This window comes from Diadema antillarum, unplaced genomic scaffold (genome assembly GCF_040938485.1).
Source record: "Diadema antillarum isolate AM-2024a unplaced genomic scaffold, OU_Dant_1.0 scf00000030, whole genome shotgun sequence".
Taxonomy (NCBI): Eukaryota; Metazoa; Echinodermata; class Echinoidea; order Diadematoida; family Diadematidae; genus Diadema; species Diadema antillarum.
In genome coordinates, this window is record NW_027270919.1 from 994596 (window position 1) to 1012170 (window position 17575).

At 38.7% G+C, this 17575-nt stretch overlaps 1 protein-coding gene across 1 annotated transcript; it reads right to left on the bottom strand.

Annotated features, from left to right (window-relative positions):
- Positions 1–6454: 6454 nt before the first annotated feature.
- LOC139740211 (inositol hexakisphosphate kinase 3-like) lies at positions 6455–17575 on the bottom strand. Its single transcript, XM_071650798.1, has 5 exons — positions 17108–17575; positions 12042–12297; positions 11220–11419; positions 8030–8205; positions 6455–6928 (listed from the first exon to the last, which is right to left on the bottom strand). Exons 1-5 carry the CDS (start codon positions 17283–17285, stop codon positions 6455–6457), a joined length of 1284 nt encoding a protein of 427 aa, XP_071506899.1. The 5' UTR covers positions 17286–17575.

Below are 17575 nucleotides of genomic sequence, written 5' to 3' on the forward strand. Positions count from 1 at the left end.
TCTAAATGACCATACGGAAGTATGGTCAAAATTTCAGTTGATGCACAGGTGATCTTTCTTTTTTTTTTCAAAGAGATTAGAAGCATCAGGAAAAGGTTTGAGATGACACCAGATAATTTGAGCTACAGTTTTACATGTAACACAATGGGGGCTATACTATGAAAGCAACAGTATAGAAAAAAAAGCAATCGATTAAGCTATATATCCCCCCTTTAAAAAAAAAAAAAAAAAGTTACAGTTTAGACCACAAGTCCGTACACCAGAAACCATCTAATACTCACACAATAAAACAGACCCCTCAACCTTGGATTACCACTCCTAGAAACATCTGTATCGGCAGTGTGGCAACATAAAATAATATCAATTTTCATAAAAGTATATATTATAATATCTTAGATGTTCCTATCTTATTAACAGACAGTATTTGAATCATATAGTTAAGTTAGCTCAAAAACCAGAAACTAGAAAATGAATTATTCAGTAGTATATCATACAATTTTACAATATTAAGGAAAACAAGATGAATTAGAAATTCGCACACCAATTATATTGCCTCATGTGTCAAGGTAGACAAAAGGCTGTGATGTCTAGAGATGTCTGCAATCTTAGTGAATTAAAATAATTATAAGTTACGGTGGCAACAGTCAACACTTAACCTCACACATCCTCACTACTGCTTTGGAAACTGAACGTAATTATAAATTTAAGTTACAAATGGCATGGTCTGCCGCATGAAATCTGATCCTGAAATCAAATTCAAACAATTAAAAGCCATGGCCCGACTCTACGCGCTTTCTTTTTAGACATTTTACACAAGGTGCCACGATGAGCTTGATGGAGTGAGGAAAACAAAGAGAGTTTTGAGAGAGTGAATTACGAAGAGATACCATAAGTCAAGAGTTTTGATTATTACTGCCAAATGCTGTATATAGTAATTTGAATAATAAATACACCCAGATCTGTATTGTACGTTATCATCATACTAAGAACCAGATGATGATCAAACAAAAAGCAAGCCACAAAGTTCAGAGTCAATACTAACATTTCACCACTGACGACATCAGCTGAAGATTACCTTAACCTATTTTCTAAGCCTGTAATTGCGTCAGCAATGGCCAATCCAAAACTAGGTCACGGCTACTTTTCCTTTCGCAATCCAACATGCAGATACTAGCCTGATAGTGCGGTGAAAAATGAGGAAATATTATGATGAATATAAACGAGATATCATGCCCAGCCCCGTGAGAATATGACCTTCCAAATACTGTATATCATAGTGTGGATGAAACGTCGAGTTCTGTACTTCATGAATCAGCACATTTAGTACCCTCAAATGTTCAAACAAACAGTTGGCCAAAAGTTCAGAGTCTACACTCATATTTCAAAACTGACGGCATCAGCTGAGGGTTATCTCAACAACCTATTTTCTAAGTCTGCAAACTTTGTTTGCAACAGCCTACTGTGAGAGAGGATATTTTTTTGCGGTGTGGACATTTTCGTGCACTTCGCATGACATGATACTAGCCTGAAAATGAAAGCACACAAATATTTTGCTTGTTACATGTAATACTATCATATTTCCAGATTTTGCCAATTCATCTTACCTGGCCAAGTACCAAGGAAAAGTAAAATCCACTTTTACAGTATTTTAAATTGTGTCAAGAACATTTTTCTTTCACAATGCATAAAAAAAGCAAAATAAGCTCAAACTTTATGTGACTTCATACTTCAGTTTCTTTATGGAAATGAAACTCATCATAAATCCATTGGTGCAATGTAAATATTGGTTACTATAAAGTGCAGTAAACTAAAAAAGGATTTCTTTTTGTGCCAAGTATTCACAATTATTTTTCATAGAGTACACAAATTGGGGCAAGGCCTGTGATGCTTTTGGCAAATATAAAAAATTAGAAGTTCTTGTCATCTGTACCTAAAAACAAAAAGCTGATGTGCGTAGGATGAGATGACTCTTAAAGGGGCAGAGTCCCGGTAGTGTAGAGGGCGCTGTTGATGATGCTGCTGATCACCGTTAGCATTGATACGAAGATTACCGAAGTTGACCTATCATCAAGAGTAAAGTGCGTAGGTGTTGCTAAGTAACATTTGCCTTTGTTGTCTTCTCTGCGCATCGCGCGGTCTGTAGGAATGCCAGGGTGCGTGCATATGTGCTTGTTATTATGACATCACAAAAGAAGTTTGCTGAAGCTGTCATCCCCCTCAGCCGAATGGTGATCGGACCACTGACTACAGTGAATCGGACTTCTTCGGATTCGGGAAAGTGGGCCAAAGTGTAAGCGCCAAAAAGGAGTCGATAGCGTAGGTCTCTAAAGGAAACTTGCGCCGTGCGCCCGCGTACGCATTTCACTAAAACATCGGGACCATGCACCTTTAAATAAAAAATGAGCTGTCCCATCACTTTGTTACACGGTTCATGAGACATAATCTTTAACCCATTCCATTCCAGGGACTTTGGACAGTGTGTACAATGCTATGGGGTTTTCTGTACCAATCAGCACTCAGAGCACACAATGAGTTAAGTTACTTTTCTCAAGGATAATGTCTAACATCAAAGCGGCTCACTCTCAAAACCTGTCAAACTTTGGCAACCCAGCTACATAAAATGTTTAAATGGATAAAGAAACATTTTCGCACTCTTTTTTTTTTCCCAGCAAGATACCTAATAACTATGATATCAGTATACCATATCCACAGTGGTTTATTCTAACATTCATTGTCTTTGTAGATATTTTAGTACAATGAATCCAGTCACGTAAAGATTTCCATCTTTTTTTGTAGCATTTTGCAAGAATTTTTCAACAGCATAAATCAATCCTAGCAACAGAGGTCAACAATACATCAGAGATACTAGTGGCGTTGCGTGACAATGAAGCCCACATTCCTATGAATAGGAAAACCCTGTTCATAGGTTCATATGAAGATACCTCTGAAACTCCACATGCACGTCAACAGCCCTATAACAGTGCACCATGCTACATGAACCTTTTTGTTTTACCATCCGCTCATATTCATTTTCCCTGCCTACTGATCTTCATGCACTGTGTTGTGCATGACCGATTCTGTTGTTGAAATAAATTCTCAAGCATGCCAGTGTTTTTCCTTGCCTCTTAACCCTCTGCATGCTTTAAATGCTGTTTGCCACAGAAAACTCAAAAGGGTTGTACACACACTGTACAAAATCCCTGACACAGAAAAGGTTAATAAGTCTTTTTCTAACATTTAGTACTGTCATCCAACTAACCCCATTGCCCACAAAATATTGTAGTTATCTAGGGTGTTAAGTTGACTATGCGACGCAGCTAGATCCTGTAATTACTGGGTTCTATCTCTGAATAAATCTCACAGGATTAGCAAATTGGCACTAACTGAGAACTCAACGAGGGCACAAAGACTTAAAACAGTCATAAACATATTCTAAAGCAAGCAAACGAACAAAACAAACCACAGACTTTAAACAAAACTAGACTGTTCACGTAGTTTAAATATTAAAAAGGTTGGCCATGAAAGTGTAAAGCCACATTCTGGAATCCAACTTCCAGAACAGAATTGGCCAGGGAGAAATTCTACCTCAAAGTTTGGCTATAAAACTATGCTATGCTTACACTCTGAGGAATACAAAACCATTTTCAGAGAGGAGAAGTGGACTGGCACATGAAAAATTTGACCAAGAAGTTGCAAGGCTATACTCTGGAGTTCGAAACCATGTTTGAGACAAGAACATGACTGACGGAGGAGAAAACCAACGAAACGACAACTTTACAGTGAGAGCTGAGTCAATGGAATAAAATAACAGATATCCATGCGTATGGTAACAATATTCCCACCCCCCCCCTCCTTCAAGCACTCAACCATACACATAATATGCTTGTTCCAGATTCTTAGAGATACCCCCCTTTACAGCCTGCCGCACACAATATGATCCGACCGGTCGTACGACCTAAAGACCGAAAGTGCACCAGTCTTGCCAGTTTCCAGTCATACGACTGGGTCTTAGCGCCAGTCGTAGAGATTTGACATGTTGAATTTCCACGACCGGTCGTGGGCTTTAATCCAATCACGATACAGCATCATGCAAAGAGTACAGAAGCTCACGCAATGCGCACTGTGTGCGCTTCTATACTCATTGCTAACTTACTGAAGCCAGAACGGTCATAAGACTAGTTGTAAGGTCAGGTCGTAGAGTGTGCGTTGCCAGGTCTTACGACTTGACCCCCCCATCTGGGGCATTTAGAAGGGAAGTCATCAAATTTACCCCCCTATCACAGGTTATTGCAAGGGAGGCCTGCTTGCATACGTACAAGCAGCATGATGTACATGCAACACATGTGGAAAAATATTCTGCAAAATAAAGGCCAGTAAGGCATGCCTTTGCTGCAAAACATGCACTGTCAGCACACTCGGGAGAACTGGGGCAGGCACCAAAATGCTGTTTTACCCCCAATTTCAGAATTTTTCTGGGGCTTGAAGTTAACCCTTTTTTGAACCCTACAGTGTATCTAAGGACTGTTCAAAAAAGATTTGAAAATTACCTCGAAATGAAAATATTTGGAAAAATATACTAAAAAGCCCTACTTCACTGATTTTTTAAAGATTTTTTTTCCTCCTTAATTGAGCCTCCAAACCATACCTCTTAAAAAAAAAAAAAAAAAAAAAAAATCAGGAATCATCAGAGTGGGAAGGCTGAGCAAATATTTTGCTGTTAGCTCCTACTCCGTCTACATTTTGCCAAGAAGCTTCCAACAGACACTCCTTGATTTCGCACTGATATCTGTGAAAATATAAGATCTACAAATGCAGGATACACACGACAAACTCATTTGTACCAACCTATGATCCGTTAAGTCTAGCCATCTGCATCCCTCCTAGTGTTGAGGCGTATTAAAAAGAATTGTTGAATGAAAGACGTCAAATTTTTTTTTTTTTTTTTTCGGTTAGAAAATATTATGCACAGTACTCTGTAACAAGCTGTCACTTACATGTCAGCTTCAGCATCTGACTGTATTTCAAGGCAGTTTTCAGTGGTTAAGATTTCAGCCATTATTCATTCACACAAACACCTAACCTGGCACAAATGCAGTCACCTTGTGTGAGTGTAACAGGGTTTATATCATGCAGACATAATAATGAGAGAAGTTCTATATAGAGTTACCAAGTATGATATATGCATCTAAATATGCCACCACAATCCCCAAAGTGGGACGCTTTTACATGATCTTCATTTCTTCTTCTTGCTTTTTTTTTGGGGGGGGGGTTGCAGAAAGTCTTCTGCAAATTCAGAATGACTTAGCAGGAATGGTGTGGTATAAATCTTCTCACATACAAAATAGTTTGCCATTTGAGTTATCTCCTCTACACATCTGTCTGAAGACTTGAATTTCAGGATGTTTAATGCAAGCAACTTGGCTGCAACGGGGTGGTGTCTTATCGGGGACAGTGCAACCGCAACAATTCTCTCTCCCTCTCTCTCTTGTTTCAAGCCATACAAACAGATTTCATATACATTTAGGACAAAGTAAAAAAAAGGGTCCATGAGTTAAAAAGGACTTGTCGTTTGGCACAAAAAGGATGAGAAATATATGTTTGACATTTTAAGTTGTGGCAAATTTGTTAATATTTCCAAGGGGAAAGTCAGCCTCTCTTTAAATGCTGCATAAATATTTCAGGAGCTTGGCCTACTAGCATCTTGGAAAAAGAAGATTTATAAGATAGGATAAAAAAGGATGATACCCTTCAAAAAGAAATTGAATGAACCTTGACTTTAGACACTTTTCATGCTGGCCATTTCTATGGAAATGAAACAAAATTCAACTATGGATTGACCTTTCACCCCACCTACCTGTTGACCTTTCATAGTCACTGTGACATTGCAAATATTACATTTTTAATCATTCAATTTCGACAAATCTTTGTGGAAGATGCGTAATTTACAAACTTTGCACAAAGTTACAAGTCATTAGAGTCATTTGTTTCTCGATCTTTCATAAAAAGACTGTATAGGCACAGTGTTGATATCACAGTGTATAGTACCTAAAATCTGACTCTGTCAATTCAGCCCGTCCAGACAGAGACTACAAGGCAATATTGTGTCAAGTTGCATCCTATATCCTATCATTGCCAATAAACCTGTCACCGCAGCCTGACTTGTGCTATTCAGGGATGTAAGACAAAACAGGTATTACCTGGTCGATATTGCAAATGCTCTGCTTTGCCATCTATCCATCCATTCATACACTCATCTATTCATCCCTCCATCTATCCATTTATCCATTCATCCATCTATCCATCTATCAATCCTCAATCTATCCATCCATCTTTCTTTCTCTCTATCTTTCTATCCATCCATCCATTAATCTCTCCATCTTTCTATTCATCCATCCATCCATCCATCCATTTATCTATCTTTCCATCCAGCCATTCACTAGGAGATGAAAGCCCTTCATTCCTTATTAGGACTAGCCTGAAGCATCTGGAGGAGGCTGTCCAGACCAAACACGAAGCTGGCATCCACGCCCTGGTAGTCCATCCCCTCTGATGCCTGCAACTCCCAGGAAGAGGCATGCCCAAAGTCAATAATTTTCACCACGATATTCGGCGCATCCTCCTCGTTCCACGACCGCCCCCTGCAGCCATTCCTCCCGTCCCCGTCCCCGTCCCTGTCCCCGTTGGACGCTGCGTCCATCCCTTCGTAAATCATCAGGACGGAGCAGCCGAAGAAGCGATACTGGTCCAACTGGAGGACTCTGTCCCTGAGCTCAGTGATGCGGTCCACCATCGCCCGACGAATCTCCTCACAGTGGCTGTGCCGCTGGTAGATGAACCGGCTGATATCCTCTCGAAGGGATTCCTCCGTCAGCGTGTTGCCGTACTTCTTATTGCAGCACATATAGGAGCCTTTGTCTGCGTGGTAAACCTGTGCTCACACAATGCCGTAGCATAGCAACAGCCACAAAAGACAAATGAAGAGAGGGAGAAGAAACAGGTAAATATTTAAAGGCATGATTTACCATGTGCAGATGAAACAAAAACCCAGCATTAATGCTTTAAAATAGCTCTAAAATGTGAGTTAGAGATAGAACCAACCACTGTAAAAATTTGAATCGGTAGAATTGATATTTAGTATTGTTGAATATACAAAATGTGAACAATAGATATAATAAAAATGTTTCCAGACTAAACCGTCTACAGTTACGGTTTATTGAGAAAAATACAGATATCTCCTTAATATTTTAGACTTTATCACGAAAACTTTATATGAGAGGATGTTTTGTGGTACAACAGACCTACACATATGAATTAAATGTCATATCTTGAAAAATTGTTAAATTGCTGTTCCCAAAGGGAAACAGGACCTTTAAATGATGACTGGGACGAGAGAGAACATAATATATAATGTTTCATCTGAAGAATTTGTAACGCCAGTGAGGTAGGTAAAAATCTAGGGACTTATAACCCCTCCCCGAACAACGAACAAACAGCATCCAAACCCTGAAATTAGAAAATTCTGCATACTCCAAACATCACTGCTTTGTACAAGCTCAAATTTTTGTGGTGGCGTTATTTTCACAAAATTTCATGAATCACTTTTGAACCGTGAACAAGGTAACAATGTAACTAGCAACCTCAGATTTCAGCATTGGGCTTGCAGTATTGTTCTTCTGTTGGGCATTGTTTGATTTTTTCACCTTCTTATACATGAGAATTGAGAGAATGCAGCAATATCGATAGGATACATCAGTGAAAGTTTGAGGAATATCAGACAATCCGTTCAAAAAATATGAATCTTTTACGTTTCAGCGCTGCCATTGCTGGATGAAAAGACTACTACAGCTTGTGATGTCATATGCGTAGAATGATACAATGAAAATTCAACATATTTTCACAACCTCTGACTTGAGCTTTTTTTTTTTTTTTTTTTTCTCCCATTGGCAACCTACAAAAGGGGTGTGGCTTACGCATCAGAAAATAAAGCGATTACTTTGTGACAACAACCCATGCTTGAAATCACAAATACCTGCATGCCTCCAAAGCGTACACCAAGAGTTCTCGTGGTGCTCTCTGTGGCGCGTGCGATATTCTGCTGCTTCTTCTCCTCCGACAGGTCGTCACCATAGCAACGGGTGCCAATCTTGAGGTCCAGGATGGAGGGGCAGTGGAAGTACGCAGATATATTCTCCAACAAAATATACTCTGGAGCAAGAAGTGTTGGGGTCAGGAAAAAAGTACATGAACAGATGGCAAATGACTTTGTGACAAAGTTATGTGCATCAATACCGGTATATTTCATACTTCCCAAATCAGGGAGACTTTTCTCCTCCTCTGTTGTCAGGGTATAAAGCTCTTCTTCTTCTATTTTTTTCCAGGAGGTTCCTGCAGAATCTGGAAGATTCTGCAGGTCTGCTTGTTAGCCTAGTACCAGGAACAAGTGCACAAAACAATGTTTGACCACATCTCTTCGTTACAGTCCCACATATTCATATCCTTGTATGCAACAGAACTGATATTGTACCTTGGTAGAGATAGCCTCGCTGCTAACTAAAATCCTAAATTCAGAGCCTAAGAAGTATAATACAATGTATACTAAAAAAGTTTGTACACATGCATAAAAGTGTGGCCAACTGAATGACCTGCTGCTGTTAGTAATGAGTTAAAAAAACACAAAGCTTATGTAAATGTATGGCAGAAGTATAATACTACATTGTACTACCCTTGTGCTTGTCAAATGTTAACTTATTTAATCAATGATTATCCCAAAAACAACAGAATTTTCATGCAACCTTGTAACCTCTATTTTTTTAACTTGATAATTTGAAGGAAAAAAAAGTAGCATTATAGCAGCAAATATGCAGCCAAATGAGAGAATTACAGATAGTTTCTCCAATGGGTTTGCTTCACTTTTAAAGTTGCACATTTACTGCTAAGTTTATGTGAAATCCATTTCTTTCAAACATTGCTCCTTTGTTATGTGATTCTTTCAACCATCAAAAAGTATTTTCCTGCCTGACAATAAACAAGTGATACAAATAGCACCTTATGACTGAATCACACATGATTTTAACAGCTGTTCATATAATTTATGTGTATGATGCAGTCACTGCATGCAGTCATAAATCCTCTGGGAAGATAGCATATATATCCCATAACTTGTTTTCACAGTACTTCTTGCTATATGTGCCTTGAATAATGTTTGAACTTTACGATATGATGCATTGTGTGTGTGTGTGTGTGTGTGTGTGTGTGTGTGTGTGTGTGAGCTATTTGTATGTCTGTATATGTGTGTACTGTATCTCTGTAACATGTATAATTGGTATTCGTCAGTACCCACAAATATTTCTACTTTAATCCCCTTTCATAGAAAAATATTTCTACTTTAATCCTCTTTCATACCAATCTTAAATGTTAACTTGCAATACCCATTAGTATATTGACTTCAATATGTATCATATTAATATCTGTTGGTCTAATAACACTAAAATTATATTTATCTACGCATCGCTTCCTCCCTTCAGTTATAGTCCCTACAAAACACAGAAAATAGAAGGAAGCTACTTAAAATTATTTCTTATCTTTACTACACTGTCATAAAAAGGCCATGCATGTATGCAGAAGAGCATAGAGCAGTATTTGTGCATGTGAAATTGTATGAGTAGGAACAGGACAGAATATAATGTGACCCGCTACAACAAAAGGATCCGAAAGTTGGGGGAGGACAATTTTCTGAAAATGACAGTACATGTATAACATTATTCCCTTACTCCTCCACTTTAGTTTCATAACATGACTCATAAAAGTACTCAGTTGTGGAGATATCGATGATTTTATTAGCGCATGTCGAGTGGTTTAGCAAATAAGCATTTCGAGAAAACTGCCTTCAAAGTTTTCCTTCTGACGCAGTCATGACCAAGGGGAGGAAAGACAGTTTTCACCTCTTGACAATAGAAGGTCTGCTCATAGCAACCTCCGCGATGTTCATTCAAGCTTAGCGCCAGCGGTCTACGCACGACCAATCAGTAACCAGGATGCCTCGCATTGACCGATAAGATCACTCCCTCATTGCTAGGGGCGGATTCTATCTGCGGCGCTAAATCCAAATCTTCGGACACATTTCTGTTCTGTTGAAAGTCAGGAAATCATGGCCCAGAAGAATACTAGTTTCTCGCCTTTCCTTTGTTCATTTAGCTTGGAAATTTTGGCAGATGATAGACAAAACTATAGACTACAACATAATGCCAACAACAGAAATTCAATGGTTTTGACTGATTTTGATGATCTGACTTCAAACTCGATTTTCTCGGCTCAGCTGTCAGCGACTTTAGGATCCTTTTGTTGTGATGGGTCACATATCATCACTTAGGTCAGATGGATATTGTCACAGCATTGTATACAATTGTTATGTTTTGGGAAAGTTTGCTGTTCTGAGCTAGAACAACAAACTTTTTGAAAAGGAAAGTTACCAGTAGCTAAAAGGAAATTACCAGTAAAATATTTAATGTGTGATACTCTTGGATGCAGTGACGGAATAAAAAGTATGAATTTGTTTTGATTGGCAAGTTTTGGTTTCATATTAGATGGAAATTCTACCAGGTGTTATGTGTCATGATATTGCTTTGTTTGAAAACACAAACATCACGTGGTAATTCTATATTTTACACATTAGAGCACTTCCTCTTTTTGATCAAAACATGATTATTGAACATGTAGTGAATATATAGATCTCACTAATGAAATATTGTGGCATGTAGACATAATTATATTAATTTTCCTATAAACTTGAATGATTTTGCCAACCCGGTCCCAGCTTGAAAGCTGTGCCTGACATGCATTTCTATGGGCACTTCTGGGTTCCCCGTTTTGTGACATTTTATAATTTCATTAATATCGCGAGTCAGGTGCTATTCACAAATTTCAAGACACGAGATATATTGACTCTGGTTCTGACACGAATGTGATAGGCAGGTACACATTTCTCTGTTCGGTACTAGACTCCATGATCGCAAATTCAACCACTCGCGAAATCATGGAGAAGTCCCAATTCGCCAAAATTTAGACTCGCAAAATATATGCCATACACAGTAGTCTAGATAAGAACTCTTGCGTGCATTCTAATTTCATAAATCTTATTTCTTGCCAAATTTGCGAAATTAAAATGCTCACGAAATTAAAATGCATGCGAAAATGTTCGTTTTTTTGGCATTGAAACTCACTGGAGTGTATTTTGGATGGTTTGTTGTCACCGAGGGTGTGCCTCAGGTATTGTCTCTCATGGCAGTGGAGACTCCATGGATTGAGGCTCTGACCCTGGGGACGGACGCTAAACTCCGTCTCGTCCTCAAAGAGGTCGTGGGAGGACAGGTTTTCCTGATGACCGTCCCTCAGACTGGACAGTTCTGGCAGGGAATGGATCCTGGTCAAGGTGACATCATTCCACGACCGTCATAAGCATCAGGAAAAAGAAAGAAAAAAAAAGAAAATGCATGCCAATCATACATCATTTTGTTTGCACAACATACTCGCTACCCATGTTTACTCATGAATACTATTCTCATAACATTGTGCTCAGCCACACTTTCAAGATATATCTATGGACGAAATTACTTAGTCAACTATAAGCAACAGTAAAAAAAAATTGTAAGGAAGAGGTGCAGTTTTACTTTTCACCATGTACACGACAAAAAAAAAGTCACATGCAAACTTTTATAAAACCATAAGTCTGATCTAATCTTTCTTTATACGGACAGAATAGACCTGCTTAATTCAAATTCATGTACTACGTGTTTCTTCCCTCCTGACGTACATGTAGTAACAAGCTATTCTCCAACGTGGAATCCAGTTAGCTTACTGTTGCTACATCAGGTAAACCTTGGGCAAGCTTGCAGCTTGTCAAGAAGAAACAATTATTTCAGAAAGGTAAGCAAGAAATTTGAACGCATGTTTGTAAACCGGCATATCGAAATGAAAAGGAGAATGGAATACAACGAAATTAGGCTCGAGGTAAGATGATATGACATCACAAAGTTGGTGCTCACCGTCGACAGGTTGGACTAGTACTGTACTTATTTGTCTTCACTTCACAACCATCCTGGCAGCTAGGATCCTCAGGCCTGCCGTTGCTCTGCACAGAATCTTGCTGCTTTCTTGGGCACTCCAACTCCGATGTTGGCTCCAACTGAATTGCACTCGGCGGCGCTCCGCCTCTCTCATCTCCACCACACGAGGGCTCACTGACAGCCTGATACGTCACGTGACCTTCATTGTCCTTTTCAATCACGACATCAATGACCCCTACAAGGAAGACATGTCAACCAGAGAATCCGGTATTGAAGGCGAGTGTAGAATATACTGTTCACTGTCCAGGTACGTTGTACTTACAGTGGGTGACACAACATTTGCTCCTGTGACTATTACTCAGATCCATACTTTTCGCAAGGACTTACGGTTAGAGTCAGGGTTGTGATAGGGTTTTAGGTTTAGTTTGAAGTGACTGCGGGGATACCTACCTTGGTAACAGCATTGCAGTATTCCATTGGCTGGAAAGACATATTTTGGGTGGAAAAACAGTGTTTTTACCTTTTCTGCAATAGGCATGTGTAGTAATAATATCATGGGGAAATGATATTTTCCATGAAATCTACAGTGCAAAATTCTGAAAAAAAGTAACAGTTGGCAACTCTGTGTGAGGATTAGAATTAAGGTTAAGTTCACGGAAGAATTTATGTTTGGCTGATATTTCATGGGAGCAATTGCCATTTTATAAGAGCAAATGTCATGGAACCCTTATGGTGAGTTCCTTCCTTCGTATCAAAGTGAACAAAAACCAAACCATTACTAATCATCATTAATCATCATTAACCCTTTTACGTGACTGGGTTCTGGCTAATCCTGTCCAGCTTTTTCATCAGCTTTTGGTAATCAATCCAGTTGGACCTAGTGGGAGATTAGCGAGCCTACTCAGGTGTAATAATGGACTTCTGTCTAACAGGAAGGCCATAGTGATACAATGGGGACTAAAAAGATTATGGAATTACGGCAATCTCTTTTCATGGACAATTACTTTCCAAGCATTTTGTGCCAATTGGTGTAGAAAGGAGTCTAGCATGTGTTCTACGTGGCAAAAAAACAACAACAAACAAACATAGAAAGGGTCAATGATAATTTTTCCCTATATAACATCAAAGATGATGGATAATGCCTTCCTGTAGACTTTCCTGTGGAAATTCTTGCGCATTTCGCGCAACAAGAAACTACCCGTAGCGCGAAAATAAAAGCAAGCGAATATTTCTGCTGCCCGTATGTAACGTAAGTGATGTCTTGATTCTGTGGAATCAAAAACATGTGAAACTCTTCTTACCAGGCTGAGAGCAAAAAATTAGTCGCACTAAAATATCCACTTTTACAATATCATTTATAAGTCATGATATATTGGTATAATATGGACTGGCGTTGAGGAGGATAATACATTTATTGCCTGAACTAGAATAGTAATGTCCTAGTCAAAGACGAGGGCAATAAAATTCTAAGTGAGGGCAAATAATGTTATATCCCCCGAAGTAGAAAGTCCATATGTGACCCTGCACCACAAAACCAACAAAAGGTCGCCGTACATGAATATTTAGTTAATGGTTTGGGCAGATTCTGAAAGAGCAGACTTGAAGCTTTAAAATGATGTAATTCCCATGGACTCTACTAACCTATCTACATCTTGGAAAAAAGCACATACTGTGGAAAAATGTGTATACTTGAGTGACCCGCACCTCGTCATAGTTAATGTTTGCGCATATTTGAATCACATTTCGCCACTGAAATTCTTTGAAACCCAACTCACATACAGGAAAAATGCTGAAAATTCCAATGGAATCACAAGTTCACTGATCGATTTCGAAAATTTGCTGCTATCGTCGTCAAACGCGAACGATGCGAAAAAGTTGCGCACTAAGGAAGGGGCCCGCAACTCGTCACCCGCGCTCCCATAGACAAAGCACGTAAAAGACGTGTGCGGGTGACCGTGATGCTCCCATAGACATACACGTAAAAGATGCGTGTGGGGACAGTGGTGATACTTATAACACGTAGGGTCCTATTCCGATTAAAATTTCCAATTTTCGCGAAAAACTGTTCGGTTTTCACCAAAATTTGCTTGGCCCTGCCAAGTTTCAAGCATACTGAACACAGTCCCGGGCATAAATTTTTGTTTAGTGCGCTTAAAACAATTTTAAGCGGGGTGACGGTATTCGGGCCCCTGACGAGGTGCGGGTACCTCGCTATACTGAGAAAAGAGGCTCTGAAGTACAAAATTGTATAGGGTGTAATCAAGTACTTTAATCTTTACCAAGCCATGCTAGCTGTGCAATTTATACAATGTAAATGGGACAACAAACAGGATGTAAACCATCCCAGAAACAACAACAAAGGAATCATCAGATTAAGCTGAAATTGAGCATCCGCTATCAACACATTCTGTCCATGATTAATGCCAACATTTAAAGCAGTACATAGCATTATCCTTTCAAAAGTTATTACAGTTGAAAGTGAAGAGTGTGCAAAGGATTTTCAAAAAATAAAAAGGGGCCTAAAAGACACACCTAATCACAACAATCTACCAAAAAATTGTTGTAGAAAAACTGAGACTGTAAACCCACTTTCTCATTCATTTTAAGATCCGAAACTTATGAATAATGTTCAAGGAGAATAGCTCTTTCAAAAAATGACGAAAACTCAAACCTGATTTGGCTAACCCATTTCACCTTTTTTGAGTCTTCACATAAAATCAAGGGGTGCGACTTTTTGTTGGTTTTGTGATGCACGGTTACATATTTAAATCATTTTTACTAATTTCAGGCATCTTGAGCTGTAACATAAATTATCAATATGTAAACTTTAAAAAACTTTTTTAAAAAACAAATTGCCACTTGGTGCTACTTTGAGCTCCACACAACTGCGCTACAATGTACCCATACCATACATGCACACATGCACAGCTCAGCTATGCAGTGCGCTTGACAGCCAGCTCACAGTTGCAGTAACTGTCCTCTATTTTTACATATTAACATATGGAAATTTGCCCTTTGTCGCAAAACTTTCAACAGCAAAATTTTTGATTGCCGAGTGCTCAAAAGTGCATGGATACTACATTCCCTTCTTTTTGAACACGTAAAATCCCATTTATATGCATTCATTAAAAAGGGGATATATAAGAATTTTATCCCTCTTCTCCCTGCTGGAACTTTAAACAAGGGGAACACAATTTCATAGAATCACAGCTTACATGTCTGAGATACAAGTAGGTAATAATATTTACAAAGTAATGTATTATACTGCATGTACACGCTCAACAATTACAGAAACAGTCCTGTACATTCGTACATCACCACAAAATGCCAGGTTGCCTGTATACAAAGTAATATATGTTGCTTCTGATGATAATGATGATTACAATAATGATGAATTATTATAATATGGGTAATAATCATAATAAGAGATGATAGTGATGACAAAATGATAATACATTGCAATTATCCTAACAATGATAAAAACATTAATGCTAATAACAACTAGAGAAGCACTCTGAGAGCTCAGACCTCCGCCAAGCATGCAGCTCATTTCCATCACTGATCTTGTTCTTCCATAGATATCAGTGATTTCCACCCATACGTAGGGCCTACTTATACTTCATGCTGAAAGTGTTTATAATAGTGTGCTGAAAGTCTCCCAATTTCCCAATATAAAAGCCTTTGTTACATCATAAACCCTCAGCTGCACAGCGCGCCTCGCCCTAGCAGAAACTAGAGCACGCACTTTAGTGCGCATGCAAACCTCTAATACGTGCATCCTGAACCCCCAAGTTCATTGACCCTACCTGCCAAAATATCAAAAATCCTTCATAAATACCCCAAAAATTCTCGGATCACTACCAAAAGTTAATTGTTTGTTACTCGTATCATTCTAAACCTTTCCTGCAAGTTTCATCCAAATCCGTTCACTACTTTTTGAGTTATTTTGCACACGGACAAACGAACGAACAAACAAACAAACCAACGGTAACGAAAACATAACCTCCTCCCTTGGCGGAGGTAATAATTATGACAATAATTATCACAATGAGAATGATGAAAATAATGAGTCCTTTATTCCAAAATATTTGTCCACCACATACTGCTCCAAACGCTTTACACTACTAGTATCTATCATTCCAAAGGTCTCGTAGGCATTCTAGTCAGACTAAAACACTTTCACCTGTTTAGTTAAATAATGGCTAGACATCATGATTATCATGACACTAACGTTCAAATTCCAATCCTGCTCCCTCTCCCAAAATATTTGTCAAAATCTGATCTGTTTTCAGATCACCTACTGCACTGTTTTTATAACTTCCAATTAATATCCTTCACTCTCTTTCAAATCCAAATGCAAACAAATAACTATCTACTCACTTGTCTTGATCCATTTTGGCTCAAAGATTCTTTCCATTAATTGATATTTATGAATGATAACAAATTTGAACTAGCAGATGAGAAAACAAGGTTTTTTAAATGAAGAACACTGATCAATTCAGTGCTTATTTAAACGTTGATGTAGGGCAATTTGTCAATCAGTTGCAATTAAAACATCTCGACGGAAGAATTTCATGAATTAGGATATCAAATCAGTGCATTAGCTTGAAAAGTTCACTGGCTTTAATAAAAATCTCAGACATAACCATATCAACACTTAACTTCTTTATAAAATGAAAATGAGTGCACAATGAATTACACACATCATGGTCTTATCAAGAGCAATTGAGGAGACCACTAAAGTGGTACTTGTCGACCTACTTAACACTCGACTTTTTTTTTGTAATCATTGTTTTTAACATGATCAACATCCAGCTACACTGTACAACGATGAATGATAAATAACTCTTTTTAACCATTTGAAGACTACTGCAGTAATTGTCGGATAGCATGTTACAGTAAAACCAATTTATCCTTTCAAGGTTAAGTGCTTGTGTCTTTGTGCCTTTATGCCAAGTGCTTCAAGGTATCATTTTCTTGTCTTAGCAAACTATACATCAAGACAAAAAATAAAAAATCCGTTGGCGTCTTGTAGGTTGACTCACCTTTGAACTTTGGGATGTATTTGCCCAGGACTGGAGAGAAATGGCGGTAATTTTCCACTTCTCGCTGAAAGAGCGGTTTGCAGATGGTCTCCTTGTCGTACAGGAGGATTCCATGATGACCTCCGACCTGGTGAATGAAGGGCACTAGAGGGAGCCCTTTGCATGGCAACGATGTCATTACTCTCCACCTAGGATTGGCACTCCTCAAGTATCGCCTTTCCTCTCCCCTCTGCTATCGTGTCCCTTCCACCGTCTTTACGACTCAGACCCATGAAGATCCAGCCTCTCAAAGACGTAGCTATACTCTTTCTAAAAATGACTGTTTAATTCCTGAGTGAGCTATTGCCAACTAGATATAAAGTCCCCTTTGCTGCAAATGTGGCATATGTTCCCATGAGTCATATCATGCATGTATGTTCTTTCTTCTTCTTCTTTGATATCAAGTTCAGAACCTCTACACTTTGCAGT

Excerpts from the sequence above, each read along its gene's own strand:
- LOC139740211 (XM_071650798.1), bottom strand. The coding sequence starts at position 17,285 with ATGACATCGTTGCCATGCAAAGGGCTCCCTCTAGTGCCCTTCATTCAC. Across the intron at positions 12,298-17,107 it reads ATACATCCCAAAGTTCAAAG|GGGTCATTGATGTCGTGATT; the intron begins GTGAGTCAACCT and ends TCTTCCTTGTAG. Across the intron at positions 8,206-11,219 it reads ACCATCCAAAATACACTCCA|AGTATATTTTGTTGGAGAAT; the intron begins GTGAGTTTCAAT and ends TTCTTGCTCCAG.